This window comes from Periplaneta americana, chromosome 7 (assembly GCF_040183065.1).
Source record: "Periplaneta americana isolate PAMFEO1 chromosome 7, P.americana_PAMFEO1_priV1, whole genome shotgun sequence".
In the NCBI taxonomy this organism is placed as follows: domain Eukaryota; kingdom Metazoa; phylum Arthropoda; class Insecta; order Blattodea; family Blattidae; genus Periplaneta; species Periplaneta americana.
The window spans coordinates 117,586,569-117,613,830 of record NC_091123.1 but is presented as its reverse complement, the minus strand read 5'-3'; the positions used below and the strand labels follow the sequence as shown (position 1 = coordinate 117,613,830).

At 37.5% G+C, this 27,262-nt stretch overlaps 1 protein-coding gene across 1 annotated transcript; it reads left to right on the top strand.

Annotated features, from left to right (window-relative positions):
- LOC138703384 (glucose dehydrogenase [FAD, quinone]-like) lies at positions 1 to 21,287 on the top strand. The gene is made up of 3 exons (XM_069831210.1): positions 1 to 210; positions 12,924 to 13,186; positions 19,798 to 21,287. The coding sequence occupies exons 1-3, from the start codon at positions 32 to 34 to the stop codon at positions 21,147 to 21,149; spliced, it is 1,794 nt and encodes a 597-aa protein (XP_069687311.1). The 5' UTR covers positions 1 to 31; the 3' UTR covers positions 21,150 to 21,287.
- Positions 21,288 to 27,262: the final 5,975 nt, after the last annotated feature.

Genomic DNA, 27,262 nt, shown 5'->3' with positions numbered 1-27,262 from the left:
TGCCCGTTAGCAATCAAGAGCAACCGCCACGATGCCAGCCTTAACCTGCGCTGCCGTCAGTACGCTGCAGAGCTTCGTGAGCATCATGGGCGTCTTCTTTGCGACGCAGACCCCGGCCGATTTGTCGTCTCCGAAGACGCTTAAAGACGGCGAAGTATTCGATTTCATCATTGCCGGCGGAGGAGCTGCAGGATGCGTTCTGGCAAACAGGTTCGTAATTAATCCTACTCTGTTTAACCATTCTGAGATATTTAGGAAACCTTCACGTAAAAATCTACAATAGAATACCTGCCAACAAAAAGATTGTGACGCGCAATTTTTTTTTTTTTTTTTTTTTAGAAGTATGTCTCATAACAACATAGTACGAAATGGAAATATAACAATTTGAAATTTGTCCTTTGAAAAGGTGCGAAAATTCAAATATCTTGGAGCAACAGTAACAACTATAAATGACACTCGGGAGGAAATTAAACGCAGAATAAATATAGAAAATGCCTGCTATTATTCGGTTGTCATTTAGTCTGCTGTCAAAAATACTGAAAATTAGAATTTATAAATCAGTTATATTACCAGTTGTTCTGTAAATTTATAAGATATGGACTCTCACTATGAGGAACAGAGATTAAGGGTGTTCGAGAATAAGGCGCTTATAGAAATATTTGGAGCTAAGAGAGATGAAGTTATAGGAGAATGCACAAAAGTTGCACAATGCGAAACTGCACACATTGTATTCTTCACCTAACATAATAAGGGTAAACTCAGAAATACGTATAAAGTGAAACCTCTCATTTACGGACATCGAAGGGACGTAACAATCTGTCCGAATTTGGGAGGTGTCCTTAATTGAGAGGGAGGCTCCCCAATCTAACAGTAAATTTATAATATGCATTATGTATACCTTCACGCTTTAAATGAAATGTATTACTGTAGATTAATTCTAAATACAGCCTACTGCACTACAGTAAATTATTTGCAACTTTGAACTACAATAGATGTGACCGCAAAAGGAAAATACAGTACTGTGCAAGGCAATTTTATTCTAGGTCTACAGTTACGCAGTACTGTAATTTACAGTTTTCAAATTAGCCTTTACGTTCAGGTGCCATGTCTCTCGAAACAATACAACTGATTGAAGTGAAGACAATAATCCTATTAAACCTTGTGTCAAATACAAATTTAGGCCCGGATGGCTCAAGCGGTAGGGGCACGGCATGCCTCTATCGCTTGGTCCGAAGGGTTGTGGGTTCGAGTCCCGCCTCGGGCATGGGTGTTGTGCTTGTATTAGTGTAAGTAAAACAAAGGAAACAAACGAAAAAGTAAAAACAGAAAAATAACGCTAACTTTGGTAAACGGCCTCTGGCCGGTCTAAAAAAAAAAATTCACGATCGCGGAAACCTTGGACCCATCAGATAGGTTCAATTTTATGGTTTTGTTTATCCACCCGCTTCCAGCTAACAAGGGTTAGCCGGCTGGGCTTTCTTTTATTGGGTTATTTTACGACGCTGTATCAACATCTAGGTTATTTAGCGTCTCGATGAAATTAAGGTGATAATACCGGTGAAATGAGTCCGGGTTCCAGCACTGAAAGTTACCCAGCATTTGCTTGTATTGGGTTGAGGGAAAACCCCGGAAAAAACCTCAACCAGGTAACTTGCCCCGACCGGGATTCGAACCCGATTCTGGTCTCGCGGCCAGACGCGCTGACCGTTACTCCACAGGTGTGGACCCGGCTGGGCTAGTGGTAGCCTACGAGACCCTTATTATCTTCTTTCATGTTAAAGAATTTCTGTACAGTTTTCAAAACTAAATTTTCCATTTTTGTAACACATTATGTCTTGAAATCAAAGTTTTGTCCGTAGTCAGTAGGTAAAGCAATCTTTAGGACTGTGAAACAGTAGTCCGTGTCCGTGTCTGAGAGTGTCCGTAAGCGAGAGTTAAATTCATAATTATTTCTATATTATTTCAGTTGGGACAGAAAAATCTATCCGTATATGAGGAGCGTCCGTATCTTGAGGGTGTCCGTAAGGAGAGGTTTCACTGTAGTGTGTTAGTTGGGAGACCTGAGGGAAAAATACTGTAACTTTGGGGAGACCGAAACGTAGGATAATATTCAAATGGATTTCAGGAAAGTGGGATATGATGCTAGGGACTGGATTAACCTTGCTCAGGATAGGGACCGATTTCGAGCTTATGTGAGGACGGCAATGAACCTCCGGGTTCTCTAAAAGTAAGTAATTTTTCCATTCAGAACTGTATTATTATTATTATTATTATTATATTCTTGTCATAAACAACCAATAGATCACTATAGACATGGTCCCGAGTTCGATTCCCAGTGCCGGAACGAATTTTTCTCGAATAATATGTATCTACATGTCGACTACTTATAGAAAGTAGTCTTGATTATTCAATGACGAGGGCTAGGACTCATATATGAATATATACAAATATAGTAACATCAATTAAAATACATTAATCCTTTATACCTGTCAAAATTAACTCAAAACATAAAACGGATTGTCAATAAGCGATTTCTGTATTGTCTTCTTTAAATTTAAGAAGCTAACGTAAGGAGATGGCAATCGAGTTGTGACAATTGACACGTTCTTCTGCCCATGTTAGACTCGCTGCCCGATTGTTTCTCCGAAAGGCTGGCATTCTGAGAGGGCGAGAGAAAAGTGATGCTCCAGGAAGTCGGTTTCTTATAGTCTGGTCACTTACAACTCCGTGAGTGCACTGGAGGACAGATACAACTTGCCTGGCAGTAATAATCCGCTGAACCTTAATGTGCAGAACCAGAAATTGATCCTGCCGTGCTTTAATTTTCCTTCCTCGCCCTTGATAACGTTTCTTAACCTCACCTGTGACTTGATAACATAGCCACAATCGGTTAATAATACTTCGTGATGTGTTCAACACTCGAGGAACACGAGCCTGGCTTTGACCACCTTCTATCATTCCAACAGTTCTGAGCATTTCAGAAGTTGTGAAATGACGACGTTCCATGATTAAATAAAATGACTTCGTATGATTCCAGTAAGAAAACAAGAAGATATCTTAAAAATGTTACATTTAAGAAATAGGCATAAAGACCTTCAACAGTATAATATCTATAAAATAAACGATTAACTGTTCAAAATGCTGTTATGGCAATGACAAGGAGTAAGTATTTTACTGATGTAATAATAATCACAAATGTAGCATAATAATACATTATGCAACGAGCCTATAATGGTAGTAATTAAGACGCGAGTATGTTTGTTTATGAAACGAGCGCAGGCGAGTTTCATAATTTTCATACCAGCGTCTTAATTACCATCATAGGCAAGTTTCATACGACTTTTTATGCTCGACCATATTTCTAACTTGAAATTATTCATATGTATTCATGTTACGGTTATGTAAGTGAGGAGCGGAACTGACCTTCTAAATTGTGAGATGTGCGCAGATGCGAAAGTGTTAATTTTTTCCGAGGAACGAATGTCATTGATCTTGATATAATCTAGAGAATAACATGAACATTAATCTTGATATAACTTGGAAATTGATTTAGAATTGAAAAACGAGATGACAAATTGAATTTATTTGAATATTTACAATTAACGCTAATTATTATAGTAACAGAACAGTATTGGATTTCCACCCTCCGTGGCGTTTCGCTAGTTGTGTTTCGATTGCATATCCGAGAATAACCGATACTCGCGCTTTTATAATGCTACAATGGTGATTGCTCATTGGCTGAACTGAACTATAACGAATAGGTGTACTTTAATGAGGTGCATTAAAGGGGTTACTACCAGGTGTATAATTACTACATTTCGGCATGGTCGAGCATAAAATACACGAGAAATGTGGTACAAGTTCTAATTGTCCCTTAAACCCGAGTCACATGGAGATAGTTTACAGAAATCAAGTGCTTGAAGCCTCTAAACTTGATGCTATATTTGTGATCATACGGAGGCATTAAACTTGAAACCATGTTTGAAAAAAAAAGCGCGCGCTGAATGTTGTATTCGTAGTGGTGTTCGAATTCTTGTATTCTGTTATAGTTAATAAAAATGAATAGTGAACTGGCATTTTTAGTTCGGTGAAACTGAAGAGTTAGCTGAAGAAGGTCCTGCAGAATGCAGGAAACATCTCAGAATGAGTCCTGTTTTAAGGGTTTTTAACTTTTTTCGAACCACTTCTATATATACGTCTATGTTTTCGAAACCTTGTTCCATGAGTTCGCTGACTAGTTTCTGGAATAATAATTCCCGCTTGTTTTTTTTTTTAAGGTATTCTTTGTCACGTATATTCCATAGAAGTTCATACTTCTCATACACTTCCAAAAACTTTATAATATCGTTGGAATTCCACTTAGGGGCGCTCATTATTAATAATAATTAATTTACTTCGACAATAGGCCTACAACTACAAACTTTCTACTTGCCAAGTTGCTACAAGTTCGCATTCACATGCGGGAAGTGGTGAAGTCAAGTTGGTCACGTGACGGGAAAGTGGACACAAAAGTTGACGGGTCGTCAACTGAAATTCTGATCGACCGCCAAGTCACAACTTGACTGTCTGGATCATATCACACGGGGAAAGTTGAAGGAAAGTCGACTTGCTCCAAGCACTTGACTCCTGTAAACTATCCCCGTGTGAATTAGCCTTTAGACTTTTTTGAGCAGTGTATTACGATACAAGGTTGGGAAGTGCTTTTTATAAAATCGAGAAAGAGTTTGAAAAACGAGCAGAGCGAGATTTTGTAATGCACTTCACAAACGTGTATTTTACAACATTTTTTGCTCGATCATATTTTTAAAATTGCAACTAGCCTACTATATATTTTGCATTGAAAATTTAGAGGAATTATTATTCCAAAGCCTTCGAAAAACTGCACTGTATGGGTAACTAAGTAACAATAAATACACTGTAATGGATCCATTTCCGTATAGTTTTATGTTAATTTTTTATTATAAACTTAACATGCATTTCATGGCCTGCCATAAGAGAAAGTATACTGATCAATTATAATATGAAATACAGTAGCGTGCAAATTAATCCGAACACGACATATTTTTACATTTTCTGTCATTGTTGGCCCCACAGCTGCTCATACCGCTTTAATTGACATCTGTAGTACGTGTAATTCCATTGTTGAAGGTCTGTCGTTATTGTTTTTTTATAATATGTGACATTTTGCCTGTCGTTTTGTACTTATAAGCATTTCAGTTGTGTTGAAGACTTAATACTGCAATCCTGTGTACATTCTGTCGTCTTCACAAATGAATACAACTCCACGAAAACGGTCTAAAATTATAACATTAGCAGAGCATTCTTCTATGACACAGAGGCAAATTGCTGCACAATGTCACATCGGTTTGGCTACTGTTAATTCGATCATAAAACGATACAGGGAGACTGGATCCATCACACCCCAGAAAAAAGGAAACTGTGGCCGGAAAAGGAAGACTTCACCTGCAGATGATCGTTTAATTGTCAGGAAAAGTAAATTAAATCCTAGACTAACTGCTGTCGACTTAACCCGCGAGTTAATGGCTACCACTGGGGCGAATATTCACGTCACAACAGTGCGGCATAGGCTTTTGGAAGCTGGACGAAGGGCTCGTAAGCCTATTAAAAACCAAATGCTAACCCCTGTTATGTGCAAAAAACGCTTAATGTGGGCAAAATTACATCAACACTGGACAGTGAATGACTGGAAGAATGTACTTTTTTCCGATGAGTCTCATTTCGAGATCCACGGCCACCGTGTTTCTTACGTACGGAAAGGATCCGAAAAAGTAACAGCAGCTCATCTCCAACAAGCACCCAAATACCCCCCTAAAGTAATGTTTTGGGGTTGTTTTACACATGAAGGGCCTGTAGCATTAATACCTATCAAGGGAATGATGAATTCTGACAAATATATTCATTGGAAACCAGAATCGTACCTCAGCTGCAAAAATCATTTCCGGATGGCAGAGGTGTGTTCCAACAAGACCTGGCACCATGCCATACGTCTCGAAAAACTACAGAATTCTTCAACAAGAAGAATATTCAGGTACTCCCCTGGCCAGGCAACTCACCCGACATCAACCCCATTGAGAACTTGTGGTCAATTTGCAAAAGAAAAATGCAAAAAATGGATTGTTCTACAAAGGAGAAGATGATTTCTGCCCGCATTGGTGTATGGTTTCGCGATGAAGAAATGAAGAATATTTGTGGGAAATTAGTGGAATCCATACCAAATCGTCTCAGAGCTGTTATTTGGAACAAGGGAGGCCACATAGATTACTGAGGTATGTCTTAGATCCTTTTTTTTATCCCGTTTGAGTGTTTTTGCATAAGTAATTACGTTGTTCGGATTAATTTGCACGCTACTGTATGATACTGAACTTAACAAATGCGATTGCAATTATATATCAAACAAACACTACTAGAGATAACAAAAGATGTAGAAGAAAAACATTCTTAAATTAAAAATAGCAAGAAATTGAAAATGATAATTTGTGAATATAGAGTTCAGATTTTAGAAGCTACTTTCTTAAAAACAGAAGCATTTATTTAATTTTATCATTTTTTCTTTGTAACTACTGAAACATATTTTTTTATTTTATGTTCAATGTAGTTTATATTTCTAAATGTAATATAAATTTATGTTAATAACGTAAGATTATATTATTTTGCAAATCATCTCGCAACTCCCTCCCTAAGCTCTTTACAGGACTCCTCCCACTTTGGGAACCACTGATCTACGTATAGTATAGGCCTAGTAGACCTACAACTTTCTATAGTAATTTTATTTTATTTTTTACTAGACTTGTCAACTTCATTATATTTCAAGAATAAAGATGCTTCACGCAATTCAAGAGATTTTAGTAATCTCCCGACATTTTGTAATCCAGATTTTCAAGACTTTTGTAAAAGAATTTTTTGGGTAACTGAGTAGGTTATATTTCGAAACATTGAACTCTTTGAATGGAAAAATGCAGAAAACGTTACAACTACGTAATAATAAAATGTAGGGTAAAGTTGTCTAATTCCGTGATACTCCTAATTCACGGAATTAGGCAACTTTACCCTGTTCAGTTAGTGACCAATTGTACAGGGTCAATTTGTTCTACTTTCCTTGTGCTACGAGTTGTGGATACAAGTTGAGTCAAAGTGAAAAGGATCACTAGACAGAATTTATTTCAAAACATAAACCTGAACTACAAAACTTAACTGATATATTACTTTCTTGCCCTTTTCATGCCTAACGTGAGCAATTTCCCCTCTAGGCACGACGAGCGAAGATAATATTAAAAATGTGTCGATTTAACCTTGAAAAATATGATCTATTACCTGAATGTAGGCTAACATGAAAACAAATTTGTTTCAGTTCCATAACCTCCTTTCGGATGAGTATCCAGTGATCACAAAGAAAGTCATAAACGTTCTGCTATCTTTTTAAAAGTCACCGAACGGCGTAGTTCAGGTGGTAATAGCTTTTATCTGCTGATACAGAATAGAGCTATGGCACGAGTTCAATTCCCACTTGGACTAATTACAGGTTCAGGGTGTTTTCGTTGTTTTCTCAAACTGTAAAGCGAATGTCAGGCAATTCCATAGCGAATTCTCGACCTTATCTTGTTAGATTCTCTCTCAGTAGCACCAATTTGACCGACGCTAAATAACCTAGTAGTTGATAGACATAATTAAATCACCTACTAAAGAGAAATCTTGTTACACGTCATATTTGAGTGTACGCTACCCATAAGAAAACCCCGAGAAGGAAAACGAACTTCAGCACCTAAAGCGTGATGTCACGAGTTGATGGATACCAGCGTTGATCTAAGAACATTTTCTTCAGTATGTACAGATTCTGCGTCATAACAAACACATTTAGATCTACTTTTATTTTTTAAATGCTCAGTTTCGGTTAATGTTGCAATAAGTTGGTGATGAACGTTTTCACAACAAATGACACCCAAACTTCTTGACTGTTAATACAAGTTTTACAGGGACAATATGAGAAAATATCACTCCCCCCCCCCCCAACTAATAAGTCGGGTGTTTTTTTAAGAAAAGGAGATACTATCTGTTAGATAATACAAAGTCCTATAGCAATTCAGTTATAGCTTTCAAGAGTCAATTTGAAAATAGGATCCATGTGCTTTAGTTTCAGCATAATCACGGAGCTCTCTCTAGCACCTCCTGGCTATGGATCCAGAATCTTCGACTAGATAAAAAATATATCAAGTTAGAGAATATAGAGGTACTGTCACGGAGGATGACTCTACTGGCCTTTTATTGGAAATAGTTGCTGCCTACTGCAGCCGTGGCGAAAATGTGATCGTGCGCCGAGCCACTGCGTAACCTGCAACGTACATAGCGTCTATGAAAAGAGGCGGAAGGGAGGCGGACACCCGAAGGGGAAGTGAAGCAACTGTCTGACTTATTAACGGATTTTCATTTTCCTTACGTCAAGTACTTAAATACAATTTTATACAGTACAAGGCTACAAACTAATGTTTAGTACGTGTAACGAAAAAAATTAACAATAAAACATAGGACACATTATCACAATCTAAAATTAACTGTCGTCAGTATGTCTCTGCGACAGAGTTTCAAAATCAGGAATTATGTCACTTACTGCTAGTCGTAGTTGATCACGAAGGTATTTGTCTGTCAGTCGTGATCTAAATTTGGTTTTTACTATTTCCATTGTTTAAAATAATTTTTCACAAACGTAAGTTGTAGCGAACATGGCTTCAACAGAGCAAACGAAAGAACGAAGCTTCGGATATTTATTTTTTGGCAGAGATTGGAAAAGTTCAACATTTGCCAAGTCTTTAAATCTAGCTTTCATTTAACATCACATTGTAAATCTGTGAGTTTAAATTGAAGATCTAACCGCATTATTCGTACATCTGCTGAAAAAGGATCGACGTACAGAGATGATGATGATGATGATGATAACACTTAACCTTTTAATGTTTCATCAGTAACACGTAGTATAATGCCGTTTTATGTTGTACAACCGTTTTCCTCTTAATACTTGTGAGCAAATTATACATTTAATATTCTCATAATATTGGAATGAAAAAAATGCGTCCTCACATCCTATTTAAAACTTTCGTTTTTGTAGAGGTACATGGTTTCGAGAGAGACATTGCGACGAAACGCCACTCGCAGGTCAGAGACAAATACAAATGGAACGGAGTTTGACTCCAGCGAGTGAGAGGGTGGGGGTTGTGGGAGGTAGGAAGCAAGAGAAATGCATCATTCCGAGCCACAATGTGCTCGTGAGTCACATTTTCGCCACGGCTGGCCTACTGAATCACATTGGAAATCAAGGACATGAGGAATGGAATTTGTTGTGGATAAGTTTCCTCGAAACATTCCAATACATTTGGCATAATTCCACAATTTCTCAATCCTATTCTTCCCTTGAAACATACTCCTCGATGACTTAGCCTACTATCCTGCTTAGCTCAGGACCTGCATGTCGCTGATTCAGACGCTATCGAGACCGACTAATTTTTGAATGAAAAAATACGAAACACGTCTTCTTATAGAAGAAAAGCAACGACGAGATCATATGTCAAATTTTGTGTAATAAAAAAATCTTATGACGTTCATGAAAAAATTATATCCTTCAACTGTATTTCATACCGGAGTGCAGATGACTACCCTCTGAATGGTGTTCTATGACGATTTTCACGCGACTCAGTTCATAAGCCTCACTTTCTTCGTGGCCACAGTGAACGGTTGGAATACTTAAATTACCACTTCTAACAGCGACTGAGTCTTAACATTACAACTAGGCAACGTTGCTTAAGCTATAATGTCTCATGTTCTGTACGACTAAGAAGTAGCGACCTCTATGGACTAAGTTTCGTTAATAGGAGTATAGAAATTTACATTTAATGCTAATGTCCCTGAGTTCTAACGTCACAATACCACAGATAATAAATTCTACGTTGTAGGCGAGGGTGATTAAAAAAAAGAAACCTGACATCGTTGCGAGGACTAGCTAGTAGAACTATCTGTATGTTCGACTGTCTGGAGGCCGTCGAGAATTTTGTTTAAGATAATCAGTCTAATGCCGAGCAGACGGAGTGGAACATAGATATATACATAGATAGAAACAGAGATAGAGGTATAGAGAGAGGAATAAAAGTAGGGATAAAGGCATATGGAAGTAGGGAGAAACACGAATGCAAAAAGACAAAGAGGTACATTGAAACAACCATGCAGAGGGGAAAACAAATATTTTCATAAGTAATACCAGGAGTGAATTTCATCTCGTCGATAATTTCATGATATTTGCTAACAGTATTTTGTAAATAGAATATTCAATGTCCTCGGAACTAAGCTCCGTGAAGGACAGTAAATCCTCGTGAATCACCCTGTATAAACCTAGAGTAGCGCCCGGTCTAAAAACGTAAGTCACATTAATTTGATATGTTTCAGACGAAAAAATGTTAAAATGTTATGTTTTATTTAACGACGCTCGCAACTGCAGAGGTTATATCAGCGTCGCCGGATATGCCGGAATGTTGTCCCGCAGGAGTTCTTTTACAGGCCAGTAAATCTACTGACATGAGCCTGTTCAACCAGGTCGACTTCCAGACGATCTGTAGTATTTTTATACATGGGATCTTGCTTGTAATTCATTAATGAAATGTATTCAAAGTATGATAAGTTATTATGTACCGATTGTAGCCACAGTGATGGCGAACTACTGCTGTTGCTATGGATGCAAAGAAAAATACCTGAAAGGAGGAAACATATCGTTCCTCTCTTAAGTATCGCACACACGTGACCTCACTTGAAATTTCATATTGAAGATTTAGTTTCTGATTCTCGCCTAAACTAAATGAATTATTACAGTTTGTACTTCATTTTTATAGTTTTTTTAGAAATTTATTCCAGGATTTATTTTTCTCTTCCGTGATACATTTCTAAAATATTGCTGATTTCTTCTTCCAGTTCTAAAGGTTTCTATCAGTTTTCTTTGTCGCACGGATAGAAAGAATTTCTTTCAACGTCTCCATTATTTGCGTTGTCACACTAGTTTTGACATTTTGTAAGATCTACCGTACCTTCCTCTTTTTTTTCTTTCTTACATTGTGCTTTTGAACTTCTTTACATGATAGGCCTACTACTTTTCTACCATTTTCTGCAGCTGCTTTCTCGCAAAACTGTCAGGAATTTCGTTGCCAACAATTACGGGTATGAGCATCGATCCATCCAAAATGTATAGTCCATTTTTTCTCGGGGACTCCTTTTTCTATTTATTTATGCATTATGTAGTCTTGTTTAAAGTTTGTTTTTTTAAATAGATCAATGGCAATTTGACTATCTTTGAAGACCGCTACTACTCTTTCACCAATTCTGTTGTCCTGTAAAGTTGCTACTTATATGATTCTGAGGCTTCTAGAATTGATAACTGTTCAGCTTGGTTTTGCGAACAGTGGCCTTCTAACTTAGTTTTTAAGCCATGTTTTAATTTTCCGTTTTTTCAAGATACAGCTCCTTTATAAGCCACATACCTGGTCTGTTATGTAATAACCATAATACTTATTATTACAGCCCGGATGTTTAGCTATTTATTTTGGTTAAAATAGACAGGCATATAGGCACTATAATAGTAAAAATAGGCAGTGAAATAGGTATTTATTATTCATGGAAACATAAAATAATAGAGAAATACTTGATAAACTATCCCATATGGTACTCACTTTCCTTGGTTACATGTCACAACAAGATGCTTTTTAAGTTGTCAACTGTCATAGTGAGCCGCCTGTCAGAAAGAAAGTTTTTCATGGTGGGAAATGATCTTTCTACTTCTACTGAATTGATTGGAGCAAACTTAAAACAACTTATTTCAGGACTGTCTCTACTTTCTTTCAGAGATCGGGAAAAACAGACTGTGTATTGTCTCAAAAGGAAGGATGTGAGAAGGGATTAGAGACTTCAAAATACGCGTGACTTGTGCGTGCAAGCGACAATAGTAACGGGACCTGGAGACTTGCTTTTAATACTTCTCTCATCCCCTTTCTTTCGCTGGTAAACCCCGAAGTGACCTCAGCACTGTGAATTAAACTGTTCAAACATCTTTGTTAAGTGACATAAAAGATGGAATCGGTAGGGGAGAAATGTTTAGGACTTCTGGAAACATATGTATTGCTGGAGAATAAACAAATATTTGTGTGAGGTGAATATAAATTTTTATCCATTTCGAATCTTGCGTACATTGCTTTTAACCCTTGAATATAAGTAATTGATTAACTAGCGGACTTATTCGTGTTAATTATGTAAGTTTGTGCCGCTTACAGATCAATTTCAGTACACACATTATTCGACTCCACTTTTCAACACCTTTCAACAATCAAACGCACCCACATAACAGGCATAGAAGTTCGAGATGACGCCGGGATCTAGTAGGCTTTGAGGATGGTGTGATGAAACACCGAAACAACTGTAAGCCGCACAAACTTACATAATTAACACGAGTAAGTCCGCTAGTTAATCAATTACTTATATATTTTTAATCTGTACAACTGTTCTTTTTATGTTTGATGTAATTTATGTGCGGTTTACTTTAAATGCCTTAAAAATTAAAAAATGTACAATAACGACGATGTAAAAAGGTTTAAAATGGCATTTAACCTTAAAATAGGCAACGGGAGCCAAAAAAGGCAAAATAAAAATTGGGCCTATCGTCTCCATATGTGTGGAAAGTGTTTGTCTCTAATAGGTTTTTCATACATATACTCAGATTAAAAAAAAAAAGCATTTTGCCTAACATCCGGGCGCTAGTTATCATTACATTGATTTTGAAAACTTATGTTTAAAATTCTAGTTTTCTGTGAAATAAATGCCCATAGTGGAGGCACACACTTCGATTATAATCTCTGTTATTACAAACATGTGAATGATTGCAGGTTGAGTGAAGTGGAGGATTGGAATGTCTTGTTGCTGGAGGCAGGAGGTGAAGAACCGTTCGAATCTCAGATACCGGCTTTCGGAAATAATCTGAAATTAAGTTATCTGGACTGGCAGTACACTACAGAGCCTGAGAGCACGTCCTGCGGGGGAGAACCCTGCCAGTGGCCCAGGGGCAAAGTCTTGGGAGGTGGCAGTAGCATCAATGACATGATATACAACCGTGGAAACAGATACGATTATGACTTATGGGAGCAGTGGGGTAAGTTTTTAAATTTGTAACAAACCTGTGGCGGCTCGCCCCTAAGGCTGTCTGAAGTCTCAAAAGAAAACTAAGTACTGTACTTGAATAATGTTTCGGGAAATATGCACAGTACCAGAAAAAAGTAATCGGCTGTTTTAATATTTTAACTGTCACACACAAGACACTGCGCATACTCACGACACCTAGAGCACACATAGGCTACACAAGTTATTGCTGACGGAGTTATTGAAATTCGTTCTATTTCAGGTATTGTCTTAACCTGCTCTGAAACGCACTTGAAAGGACACAAAAAAAAATGGATTTGCGCGAAGAAAAATTGAAATTTATAACTTCGTGAGGATAATCGATTTTTAGAGTCTTGGGACCGCTATTTCACTTAGGTTCACAAAAAGTGGAATAATTACTGGCCAACTCCTGTTAGTTATTATTCGGTTTCACCTAGTCCAAAAAAAAAAAAAAAAAAAACAAAAACAAAAAAAAAAAACAAAAACGAAAAAAACAAATTACCTATTAATTGGAAGATAGTTTCTCTTTCTCAAACAAAATAACAATAAACAAACCTAAAAATAAAGTAAATCTATGGCGGTACAGCCCATGAACGGCCAAGACCGAACAGCCGGCTACATGCCGAAGCAGAAGTGGAAGATCATCAACCAGAATGGAGATATCGTGTGGTTAGCACGATGATTCCCCCAGACGTTACAGCTGATACATAGTGCACTTTGATTATGAAATCACTCACTACTGGTCTGTCACTTTTCGCCGCAATTCAACTGTCGGTATGATTCCTGACGCACATGACGTCATTCAAATTCGCTATCGGAGATCGGAAATAACCCTGTATTTCGGAAACTGCAGTCACATATTCAGTACTGACATTGTGGAATTGCGAAAACAAAGTCTATTGTTAAAATCGATCTATTTGTTGATAATTTATAGTTATACTATCTTAAAAAACTTTGAAATATTTGAATGTAACACAATTGAGTTCTACTCTATAGTTTATTGTTATATTAACAGTAATAATAATAATAATAATAATAATAATAATAATAATAATAATAATAATAATAATAATAATAATAATAATAATCCTTGGCGCTACAGCCCGTGAAGGGCCTAGACCGACCTGCCGGCTGCTGGCCTCACGCCCACATGCCGAAGCAGAGGTGGACGATCATCCAACCAGATTGGAGGTATCGTATGGTTAGCACAATGATCGCCCCAGCCGTTATAGCTGGCATTCGCAACCGGATTTCGCTACCTATCGTAGCTCTCCAAGTGCATCACGATGCTGGGTGGGCACCGGTCCCATACCCTGGCCGAAATTTCATGAGAAAATTTCTTTCCCCATAAGGACTCGAACCAGCGCGCATTCCGTAACGCGAGTCCTAGGCAGGATGCCTTAGACCACGACGCCACGGCGCGGGACATATTAACAGTAATGATTATAAAATCTCCTTTCATTCCCATAGTTCTCTTTTCTCCTTCTTTTCTACTTGATTTCCTTGTATTTTCATTGACTTTCCTGTGTCACCCTGGTTCTCTTCATATTCCCCTTGTTCTCCTTGTCTTTCCCTTGCTCTATATGTATATCCGTTATTCTTCTTGTTCTTATGTATTCCCCTCGTTTTCCTTTTGAACGACTTGCTCGCCTCTATTTGTACTTGTTTGCTTTCTTTTCGTATTCTTCTCCTTAATATTTGTGGAATACAAGGAGAACAATGGAGATGGTCGCATTTTTATGTGACGGTCATTTTCGAAGTTACCTGAAGAAGAGAAAATAGCTCTAAGTCTGCCACCCGCGTAGCTCAGTCGGCTAAAGCGCTTGCCTGCCGATCCGGAGTTGCGCTCGGACGCGGGTCCGTTTCCCGTTTGGACTGATTATCTGGTTCAATTTTTTCCGATGTTTTCCCCAACCGTAAGGCGTGTGTCAGGTAATCTATGGCGAATGCTCGGTCTCATCTCGCTATTACCAATCCTATCGACGCTAAATAACACCGCAATTGATACAAAGTCGTTAAATAACCAAGTAAAAAATTCTAAGTCAAAAATTTCACCTTTTCCTAAAGAAGTCATGGTTAAGATTTTATCGCCATTGAGAATAGATGTGGCTGCATGGATGTCTATTGACTGGAATGTAATAATAATGATTACAAGGAAATTGTATCACAAATAATATTTCACTCAAAGTTCAATCATAAAGATAAAGAAGATTTATATGTAATCATAATCGAAGATCACATAAATGTTTAATAATAATCTTTAAAAGACCGTTTGAGGTTATAATTTTTGTCATTATTTTCCGCCTTCCTCTTAAGTCCCCGCATAAGATCCATAGGCCTATATCTCAACGTTGTCTATCATCTGATATCTTCTTCTTGTCCGAAATTGTCTTCCGTTCACCATTTCTTCAGGAGGCAATTTCTTATTAGCCAATGACAAAGCCATTCCTTTGTCTCTTCCTGATAGTTTCAGCATTATTCGTTCTTTCTAGCTCAACTTTGTTTCTTATTCTAGGTGTCCATTTCACACTAACCTTTCCTCTTCTTTGTACACATACTTCTAGTCGTGTTTCTTCGTGGTGATACTTACGCATAGTAACGGTATGCATGATCGTACCCATACGTAGATCTACGTACAGATATGCAGTATATTAAAGCCATTCATCTTTTCATTATTTTTATCCGATGCAATCAGAGTCGAACAAGTACATTATCTTCCTTGCAATCCAACAGAAGTAAGCTAGCTTTCTGAAGAGAAATGGGAGTTCGTGTAGTAGATTAACGGCGAATCAAAAAAGCCTTTCCGTCCACACCTATGGAGTAACGGTCAGCTCGTCTGGCTTCGAAACCAGGTGGCCCGGGTTCGAATCCCGGTCGGGGCAAGTTACCTGGTTGAGGTTTTTTCCGGGGTTTTCCCTCAACACAATAGGAGCAAATGCTGGGTAACTTTCGGTGCTGGACCCCGGACTCATTTCACCGGCATTATCACCTTCATATCATTCAGACGCTAAATAACCTAGATGTTAATACAGCGTCGTAAAATAACCCAATAAAAAATAAAACAAAAACCTTTCCCTACAACCGAGTTTAAAATGGTATTAGCTATTGTTATCTTTTGTCTATGGTAAGCTTCGACACTAATAACATCAAAAGAAGAAAGCGCCATTAAATAAAATATTACTGCTACTAATACAATAAATACTGCTAGAGTACTTCCTAATACTAACAGTAATAATAGAACTACTATTATTTATTAATACTACCGTTAATAATAGACCTACCACTACTTACTAATATTATCGACAACAAATCCACTACTTACTAATTCTACCGTTAAAAATAGCAGTACTTAATAGTACTACCCTAACAACAAGTAATTATTAATAGTACTACTAACAATATCGATATTCACTAATACTACAATACTACCTACTAATGCTATAAATACTACCTACTAATGCTAAAAATACTACCTACTAATGCTAGAAATACTGCCTACCAATACTAACAATACTACTCCCGAATGATAATATTACTATCCATTAATGGTAACAATACTAGCCCCAAATACTAAAGACACTACCCAATAATAATGACACTACTCAGTAGTACTAACTACTCTACCCACTAATACTAGCCACACTACCCACTAATACTAGCGACACTATTCAGTAATATTAGCGACACTATTCACTAATAATAGCGACACTACCCACTAATACTAGCGACACTATTCACTGATACTAGCGACACTACCCACTAATACCAGTGACACTACCCACTAATAGTAGCGACACTATTCACTAATACTAGCGACACTACTCACTAATACTAGCGACACTACCCACTAATAGTAGCGACACTATTCACTAATAATAGCGACACTACCCACTAATACTAACGACACTATTCACTGATACTAGCGACACTACCCACTAATACTAGCGACACTACCCACTAATACTAGCGACACTATTCACTGATACTAGCGACACTATTCACTGATACTAGCGATACTACCCACTAATACTAGTGACACTACCCATTAATAGTAGCGACACTATTCACTAATACTAGCGACACTACCCACTAATAATAGCGACACTATTCACTAATAATAGCGACACTACCCACTAATACTAACGACACTACCCACTAATACTAACGACACTACCCACTAATACTAGCGACACTACTCACTAATACTAGTGACACTACCCACTAATACTAGTGACACTACCCACTAATACTAGTGACACTACCTATTAATATTAAGGCACTACCTACTACTACTGGCGGCCAGGTAGCTCAGTTGGTAGAGCAGCTGGCTACGGACTGGAAGGTCCGGGGTTCGAACCCAGGTGGTGACAGGATTTTTTCTCGTTGCCAAACTTTCAGAACGGCCTCGAGGTTCACTCAGCCTCATATAGAATTGAGTACAGTGTCTTTCCCGGGGGTAAAAGGCGGTCAGAGCGTGGTGCCGACCACACCACCTCATTCTAGTGCCGAGGTCATGGAAAGCAAGGGGCTCTACCTTCATGCCCCCCCAAGTGCCTTCATGGTATGTTACGGGGATACCTTTACCTTTTTACCTATACCTACTAATACTAGCTACACTATCAATACTAGTGACACTATCTACTAATAATGGCAACACTACCTACTAATACTAGCGACACTACCTACTAATGCTAGCGACACTATCTACTAATACTACCTACTAAAACTAACAATACTATCTACTAATACTAACGACACTACCGAATAAGACTAATGACACTAACAATACTTGCAACACTACCAATACTTGTGACACTACCCACTATCTACTAATACTTGCGACACTGCCTACTAATACTATCGACACTACATACAAACAATTGCAACACTACCTACTAATACTTGCAACACTACCTACTAATACTAGTGACACAACCTACTAATATTAGCAACACTACTTACCAATACTATCTATTAATACCAACAATACTAACTACTAATATTGTCAATACTACCTACTAATACTCTAATACTAGCAACACAACCTACTAATACTAGCAACACTACTTACCAATACTACCTACGAATACCAACAATACTACCTACTAATACTAGCAACACAACCCAATAATAGTAGCAACACTACTTACCAATACTACCTACTAATACTGCCAATAGGACTACTACCTACCAATACTACCTTCTAATACTAGCAACACTACCTACAAATACTAACAATACTGCCTACTAATACTGCTAATACTACTTACTAATACTATCACCACTATCTACTAATACTAACAATATACCTACCAATACTACCAATACATGTACTAATACTACCAATATATCTGCTAATATTACCAATACACCTACTAATATAACCAATACACCTACTAAAACTACCTATACATCTACTAATACTACCAATTAATAGGCTACTATCAATACTTATTCTCTTACTTATGGTTTTTAAAGAACCCGGAAGTTCATTGCCGTCCTCACGTAAGTTCGCCATCGGTCTCCATCCTGAGCAGAATTAATCCACTCTCTACCATAACACTCCAAATCCATCAAATCCACTTTAATATCCTCCCATCTACATCTTGCCCTCCCAAAAGGTATATTTCCCTCTGGCATCCCAATTAACACTCTATATGTATTTCTGGATTCACTCATGCGTGCTACATGGCCTGCTCATCTGAAACGTCTGGATTTAATATTCCTGATTGTGCTATTTGAAGAATACAATACATGCAGTTCTGCGTTGTGTAACTTTCTCCATTCTCCTTTCTGACAATACTACTTACTAATACTAATAATATTGAAGTACTATTAAGATTAACAACAAAAACTACTATTGCTACTACCGTTACCGCAAATACAATTAGGATACTATCGCTACTGCTACTACTATTACCACCGCTACTCCTGCTGCTACTTCTACCACTGCTAAGTGCTGCTGCTGCTACTACCAATACTATTTCTAATATGTCTATAATAATTATACTATTACTACCGCTACTTCTGATACTACTACTGACACTACTGATACGATTAACAGTACTACTGTTACTGCTATTACCACCACCACCACCACCACCACCACCACCACCACCACCACCACCACCACCACTTGTACCTTTACCTCCACCTCTATCTGATAGAAACTGAGTTCTGTATTCGTTATCCTTCAAAAAATGTTGTCACCATAGAGTTTCCGTGTGTCATATCATGAATCCTATACATTCAAAATCCCATATATCCACTTTTACAAATTAAAGGATTTTTTACAGTAACTGGTTGAAAATAGCGCGAATTTGCAATCTAATAATAACATTTATTAAACTTTTTACTTCAAATTTAGTCACTTTTTGAATTCAAAATTTATAAATCATTAGTATTCATTTTTAGCAAGCAATATCTGGGTATAACTCAATTCTGAACAAAAGTGTCTTTGGGGGGTCTTGAACCTAGAGAATTCGTATGTGTACCCGTAATACCATTTTCGTTTGATTTGTTTCTGAATCTTGTTATGAACTGAAAAAATTAACTTCTTGTATGAAGCGTGAAAGCTCAACTAATAATTTTCCTTGATTGCAGGTAATACCGGATGGAGTTATAAGGATGTTCTTCCTTACTTCAAGAAATCAGAAAATAATCTGGATCCAGATATTGCTAATGACACGACGTATCATAGTGTTGGTGGTTATCAGAGCGTTGGAAGGTTTCCATATACTGACGGAAACCTTAATCCAATAATGAAAGGATTTGAAGACATAGGTTACAAAGTAGTCGACTTCAACGGCCGACAGGTCTTGGGTGTCGCTCATCTGCAGGCAACAAATCATTACGGAGTAAGAAGAAGTACAAACGAAGCCTTCCTAACACCAATCCGACACATTAGAAACAATCTCAAAATAGTTACAAATGTTAGAGTCACCAAAATTTTATTTGATGGAAAAAAAGCGGTTGGGATTGAATATGTTGGAGAGAAAGACAAATGTATCAGTGGTAAGCTTAAAGCTTCGAAAGAGGTTATTGTTAGCTGCGGCTCAATAAATTCGCCACAACTTCTTCTACAATCAGGCATTGGACCTAAAGAAACTCTTGAAAATCTCGGAATACCTGTCATTAAAAATCTGAAAGTGGGATATAATCTTCACGATCATACAGGATCTTTCGTCGTCAGCTACTTCGTGGGCAATTCAACGAGACCGAACAGCGATGACATTAATAGAGATGCCATATTGTATTCTCAAACTAACAGAAACGGACCCTGGTCAGGAATAGGAAGTCTTTCAGTGACAGCTTATGCGAACTCAAGATATGCGAACACATCAATTGATTTTCCTGATATACAGTTTTCAACGATCCCTTCCACAACAGATAGTAAAGAACCAGGCTATTGCGAAAATAATGCTGTCTCTCCATGGTGTTACTATAACAGGATAACCTTCATGCCAGCTATTCTGAGACCGACTTGTCGAGGATTGCTTACAATAAACTCTTCGGACCCCTTCGATAGACCACTATTATACCCTAATAACTTCTGCGACGACCACGACATGAATACTATTATTGACGGCTTTGTAGCTGCTACGAAATTGGCAGAGTCAAAATCATTCAAGGAGAATGGGTTCGTCCTGGACAAGACCCCTCCTCCGAAGTGTGCACATCTTGAGTATGGCACTGAGCCTTATTGGAGGTGTGGGGCGATGGTGGGAACGCACAGTAATTACCATGCAGTAGGGACGTGTAAGATGGGTCCGGACACCGATCCTGATGCAGTAGTTGATCCTAATTTGAGGGTGTATGGGGTGCCGAACTTGCGAGTAATAGATTCTTCCATAATGCCTCAAGTCGTAAGTGGCAATACTAATGCTCCTACTATCATGATAGCCGAGAAAGGTGCTGACTTGGTCAAGAAGTCGTATGGAATACCGATCCATTAGAAATGAGATCAATATATTAAGCTATATGAGTTATTATTTTGGTTATTAAATTAGAAAATGAGATCATTATATGAAACTGTATGATTTATTATGTTGGTTATTAAATTGAAATGAATAAATTAATAATCACATAAACAATATCTTCCGATCCTCCTCCATGCATATATAGAACCTTTCCTTCCAGATTTCTGCGTTTGGTTACCTAAGGCCTCCAAGCGACCCGCAATAGTGTAGGTACGTATGGAGTATAGATGGACGACATCCATGGTTATTTAATTAAGGTCTGCTCTTCAGTGAACATATGAAAACAAAACGAAGTTAGGCCTTTGAAATTGTGTGCTACAACAGAAGAATTTCGTAGCGAGCACGTCATTAGGAAAGAAAAAAATGCACTTAAAAAAAAAAGAACAAAAATTGGTTATCTGAAACACTTATAATGTTTAGAGTAATTGATTGTAATTTGTAGAGATTCGTAAAGCACGCACTCATAATGGGTCTTATTTTAAGTTTGTTCTGAAATTTATATTTATATTTTTTTACTTGTTAACCCCAAACTTTAATTAGATCTAAAGTATCTAGATGCGTTTTACATATTCTAAAAAATCAGGGTAGACAAATTTCGGGCGCCAGATAGCCATGGCGATTAAAAATTGTACGTGCAGCCTGTATTGATGTGAAAATATTTTAATTCCTAGATTCCATTTACGTCACTACGACTAATACATAATGTTAATAAAAGCTGTTTAGAAAGTAATTCGAATGTAATTTTTAAATTAATATCGTTACATTTGTTACTCATTTTAAGATATCGTCATACTTAGCTTGAAAGCGTCTCTGAGAGCCTGTGTGGGTATTGCATAGATATTTCATATTGTTTAATACTCTTCAGTAAATGTATGTTTATCTCAGCTCGATTGGTTTCGTCATTGCATATCTGGACGAAATTTGGTGGCTCCAGAAAATAAAGGGGCTGGCTCCTAATTATATTTTTTGTTTCGTTTTGTATATCCCTAGTGAAAATTATCTTTTATTTCGTTTAAGCTGCCTTTAACTATAAACTTTGTTATCGTTGTTTGTTATTAAGTCCAAGTGGTATTCCCATGGGTGGGCAACTCGTGCTCTCAAAGTGTCAACACAACCTCAGTGCAGGTAGAACGGACTCTGTACTGGCTGTAGTGTCTGTGTGCGGTTCTTGCATGACACAAGTACGCTCGCGTCTGCAGTAAGTGGCGGCTCGTTTTAGGTGAAAAAACTTATAATTCCCAGATCATTTCCCTTTAGTGATGAGTCGAAAAAGAATTTTTTATTAACAGGGGACGTAAATCTTGTATTACGTTCTATTATACTTTCTTACGCATGAAATTTTATGTTACAAATAAACAGTGAGTGTTTTAGTAAAGAAATACTGTCTGCATCTGTTTTAGAACAGCTAAAGGTAAAAATGGGATATCAACAAGTTGAGACTGGTATCAAATATCGTTAACACGTTGTGCGTGCAAGTTACAGAATTGCACGACATATGATCGACTAGCTAAGAGCATTTACGGATAAATTTGAAATGTGGCAATATCATGTAGAACATAGACAACTTCACTTTCTTTGACTATAAACTATCTTGAAGAGTGATAAGAAAATCTTCTTATCAAATATAAGATCCTACTTCAAGACCTACAGCAGAATTCACTGGTAAGTTTGGAGAAACAGTGGCAATTGACAAGGAATAGATATTTTTCTGAAATCATTTTGGCTTAGCTATAGCCGATAGTAAATGCTGAAAGTTTATAGCTTGAATTGATAAATCTACAGTACAGCACGCGACTCAGATTCCAGCAAAATCAGGAGTCGAACTGTTCGTATTGCTGCCTAAGTCAGAATTTCCAAATATACTCTTTGCTTCTACACACAGTATACCATATGTGCTTGAGGCAGAGTTTAATACAAGATAGAAGTGTAAAGGCTCTCAATGTACAGAAAGAGCTCAGAAGTAAGTTTATTTCATCTGCCGTGACATGTAAAAATACTTACCTGAATTTGTGATTGTTTGCGAATAAAGACTTTTACCTTTCTGAGAACAGAGGAATACTCTTTAATGTATAAAGACTTGTAAATTCTCGCGGTCTATGTTCCAAAGAAGACATGTAATAAGAAATATTAACAAATAGTGTAATAACAAATAAGTGTTGCAGCTATATTTGTTGCATCTTGAAAAGGTTATATTCAGTTTTTGTTTCCAGTACTAAATTAATTTACAAAGCTAGGAAATAATATAATTTTCTTATGTCTTTTAGGTACATTGTCTAAAATTACTATAATTATTGTATCATGCGTAATTCTGAAATTAAAATCACGGAGTAGATATCACGACCACCTGCATGAGCCGCCAGAACGTACCGTGGCTTTTGCAGCGAAACTACAAACAACTTGTATCTGCTGCCGGTTGGCTCCTTCTGTCTTTCTCTCTTTCTAGGTTTTTAGCACTTTGGGAGTACGAGCTGGCCATCCATGGGTATTCCTGTTGTTCATCGACTTTGACACATACGTGAATAAACAGATGTAGACACACAGTACCGGTGCAAGCATAGGAAGACTGCTTCGTTCACTGAAGCATGAACTGTTGACTTGCAACTTGCTGTCTCCGTAGGAAGCCACTATGATCGATGTACACCTAACTTGTATTCTAAGTAACCAAACGCAGGACTGTACTCATTACTATCAAAGAATATATTTATTTGAAGTATACTGTGATCACAGTCTACTCATTACTAACAAAGTATATATATTTGAGGTACACTGTGATCACAGTCTAGTACAGAGGTCGTCAGCGGAGTGCACGGTCGTGCTAGCGTCTCTTACCCGCTAGCCCTCTAGTGCATTTATGGGAGCGGACGGGTAAGTAACATATCAGTGGCGGCTTTTCGGTCGGACCATAATTTACGTAACTTAGTGGAATTCAATAGTACTAATAGTGTAATGAAGCACCCAATGTTCACATGCATATTTAAGTAAGCATATTTTACATAGTTAATAAATACTCAGGATTTCAGTTTTTAATATCAAATAACTTAAAAAAGTCACCTCTGAAATTGTAGAGTCCAGTCAAAGGAGGAGACAAGCACAAATCCTGATATTTCACTGGAATGTGAGGAAATAATTTCTCCGGACTAAATTCTATGACAGTACATTATTCTAATGGTAGGTAGCTGGTCAGGACAGAGTTCTTCGGCAGCGTTTATAATACATTCTTTAAACAAATCACCTTCTGAATGGTGAATGTGAATGGTCGGAGTTTTCTTCCAAGGCACAGAGCAATTTTGTAACTAACTCGAACACTGACATCGTCTTCATGAACGTCTTTCTATGAATAATACAAAGTACTAAAAAATCCTCAAGAACGCTAATGTGAGTAAGGCCGGCAGCATACGGCATGGAAATTCTTCCCGGTCAACGACGGACCGTCTAGGACGGTATCGGCCTGTGATGATACCTGAAGTTTCGTCCACTAGCGGACAAGATCGCACATTTCATTCTTCGCATGTGTGAAGTCTGGTGTCCACTCACTCATTCACGTGATTTGCTGTATATCCAGCGTGGGTTATGTTCAATAATATAATTTTATTGTTACATTGTATTTACGAGCATTTTCCAATTGAATTAAAAATGGATAGACTTGTTAGGTACCCTCACTTTTTGTTTTACATTGAAGAAAATCATTGGGAGAAATCTAATATATTAAGTACGGAAAGAAGTTTTGAAAGAAATGTATGTACTTAAACTTCTATTTATGTGATTTTCTTCTTTTAAACGCATAAAATAATCCATCATTGCTACGATTTTGTCGTCGGTTGCTATCAGGTTGCGATTGAGAATAGCAATGTATGGAAAACAAACTACAGTACGTACGTCGCGGCGAAACTCTGTTCGAGACTGTCGACGGTTCTAGAAAGACCGAAACAGTCTTGTCCAGAATCAGACGGTCCGAGACGAAACTGTCTCGTCCAAGACACGATGTCCGATACAGTATTCTGCGGGCCTAGGGAAACGTTCTCTAACTGCACATCAGTATCGGGATAATCCTAATAATAATAATAATAATAATAATAATAATAATAATAATAATAATAATAATAATAATAATAATAATAATAATAATGCCTGTCTTATATTGGTGTTTTTCAACTGCTCCACCATTTCGATTCTTTCGTCGTCTTTAATTTGTCGTATTATTAGCATGACAGTTGTCATAGTGACGCTGCAGGTTGTATTTTCTTATCACATTGAGTATCTTACTGCAAATTAAACATCTTGCTACATTTTCAAACTCTGTAAAAAAAAAATGCCTCCTCTCATGAAGGGTTAAACAACGTTAGGGCTGGAAGATCTACGTAAATCACTATTTGAACTTTCAGCCATCGTGTACGTACACAAACCACTCACAAGTACTTACTACTCTAGTCTCCACTGATCGTCCGCATCACCTAAGGCCAGATTCCTCCCTCTCCCTCCCTCGAAGCATGCACAGAGGTGCAGGCGTCCCTGCACTCTTTACCCAATACCCATTTCAGCGAGTGCTGACGACCACTGGTCTAGTATATACAGTCACGATGCTTGAGTTGTTGAGGGTACTAGGAACAATAGACTGTACCGGTACTAATTCTCATTGTGATGAGGCGATAATAGCGATCTAAGTGGTTAGCAACTATCTATGGATGCATATTCCCTATGTATTGAGTTTCGTGACTGTATATAATAGACTGTGCTGTGATGTTCTACTCGCCAGGTAGGATAGCGGTTGTAGGAAGAAATTCGAATGTGATTTTTAAATTAATATCCTTACATTTGTTATTCATTTCAAGATGATGTTCTACATAGCTTGAGAGCGTCTCTTGATGTAAAGTAATCATCACAGTAGTTCAGCCGTAGCGAAAATGTGATCGTGCGCCGAGCCACTGTGTAATCTGCAATGTGCATAGCACCTACAGAGGGAGGCGGACACGCGAAGGGGAAGTGAAGCAACTGTCTAACTTATTAACGGATTTTCATTTTCCTTACATCAAGCACTTAAATATAATTTCATACAGTATAAGGTTACAAACTAATGTTTAGTACGTGTAACGAAGAAAGAAATGAATAAAAAAACATAGGACACATTATCACAACCTAAAATTAACTGTCTTCAGAATGTCTCTGCGACAGAGTTTCAAAATCAGAAATTATGTCACTTACTGCCAGTCGTAGTTGATCACGAAGGTATTTGTCTGTCAGTCGTGATCTTAATTTGGTTTTAACTGTTTTCATTGCTGAAAATAATTTTTCACAAACGTAAATTGTAGCGAATATGGCTTCAAAAGAGCAAGCGAAAGAACGAAGCTTCGGATATTTATTTTTTGGCAAAGATTTGAAAAATTCAACATTTGTCAAGCCTTTACATCTAGCTTTCATTTAACATCACATAGTAAACCTGTGAGTTTAAATTGAAGATCTAACCGCATTATTCGTACATCTGCTGAAAGGGGATCGACGTACAGATATAATAATAATAATAATAATAATAATAATAATAATAATAATAATAATAATAATATTAATACCAATAATAACAACACTTAATCTTTTAGGGCGGGCTTTCGGTGCATGATCAGCGAACTAACGTTTTTCGTATTCATAAACCAGTGTCAGCGATATGATATGATATGAATCCTGTTTAGCACGCTCGTAGCTCGACCTAGCGAAATGTCTATGAATAGCACCCTTAATGTTTCATGAGTGACATGTAGTACAGGGACATCATTTTATTTTTACTTCAATTTATATTGTACCTGAGTTTTTGAATGTACTTCACTCCCACCTCTTCTATTAATGAAGTTTCAGCTGTCCTCCACACAGAACCAAGGCCGCATATAATAAACAGCACTGAGTTAGTGAGTGTAGTACGTTCCAGAAATATGTCACGTTTTCCAGTGACGAAAGAGCTTTCAATATTGAATCATATTTTCGCACAGGTACTGTCCATTTGTCTACGTCGCATCCCGATTTCCCCCACCTGCTTCTGCCTGCCCCCTGTAACAGCTGGGCTATCTTAGTTCTTTCCTGAAAACATTAATTTCTGTTAGGAA

Excerpts from the sequence above, each read along its gene's own strand:
- LOC138703384 (XM_069831210.1), top strand. The coding sequence starts at position 32 with ATGCCAGCCTTAACCTGCGCTGCCGTCAGTACGCTGCAGAGCTTCGTG. Across the intron at positions 211-12,923 it reads GGATGCGTTCTGGCAAACAG|GTTGAGTGAAGTGGAGGATT; the intron begins GTTCGTAATTAA and ends GAATGATTGCAG. Across the intron at positions 13,187-19,797 it reads TGACTTATGGGAGCAGTGGG|GTAATACCGGATGGAGTTAT; the intron begins GTAAGTTTTTAA and ends CCTTGATTGCAG.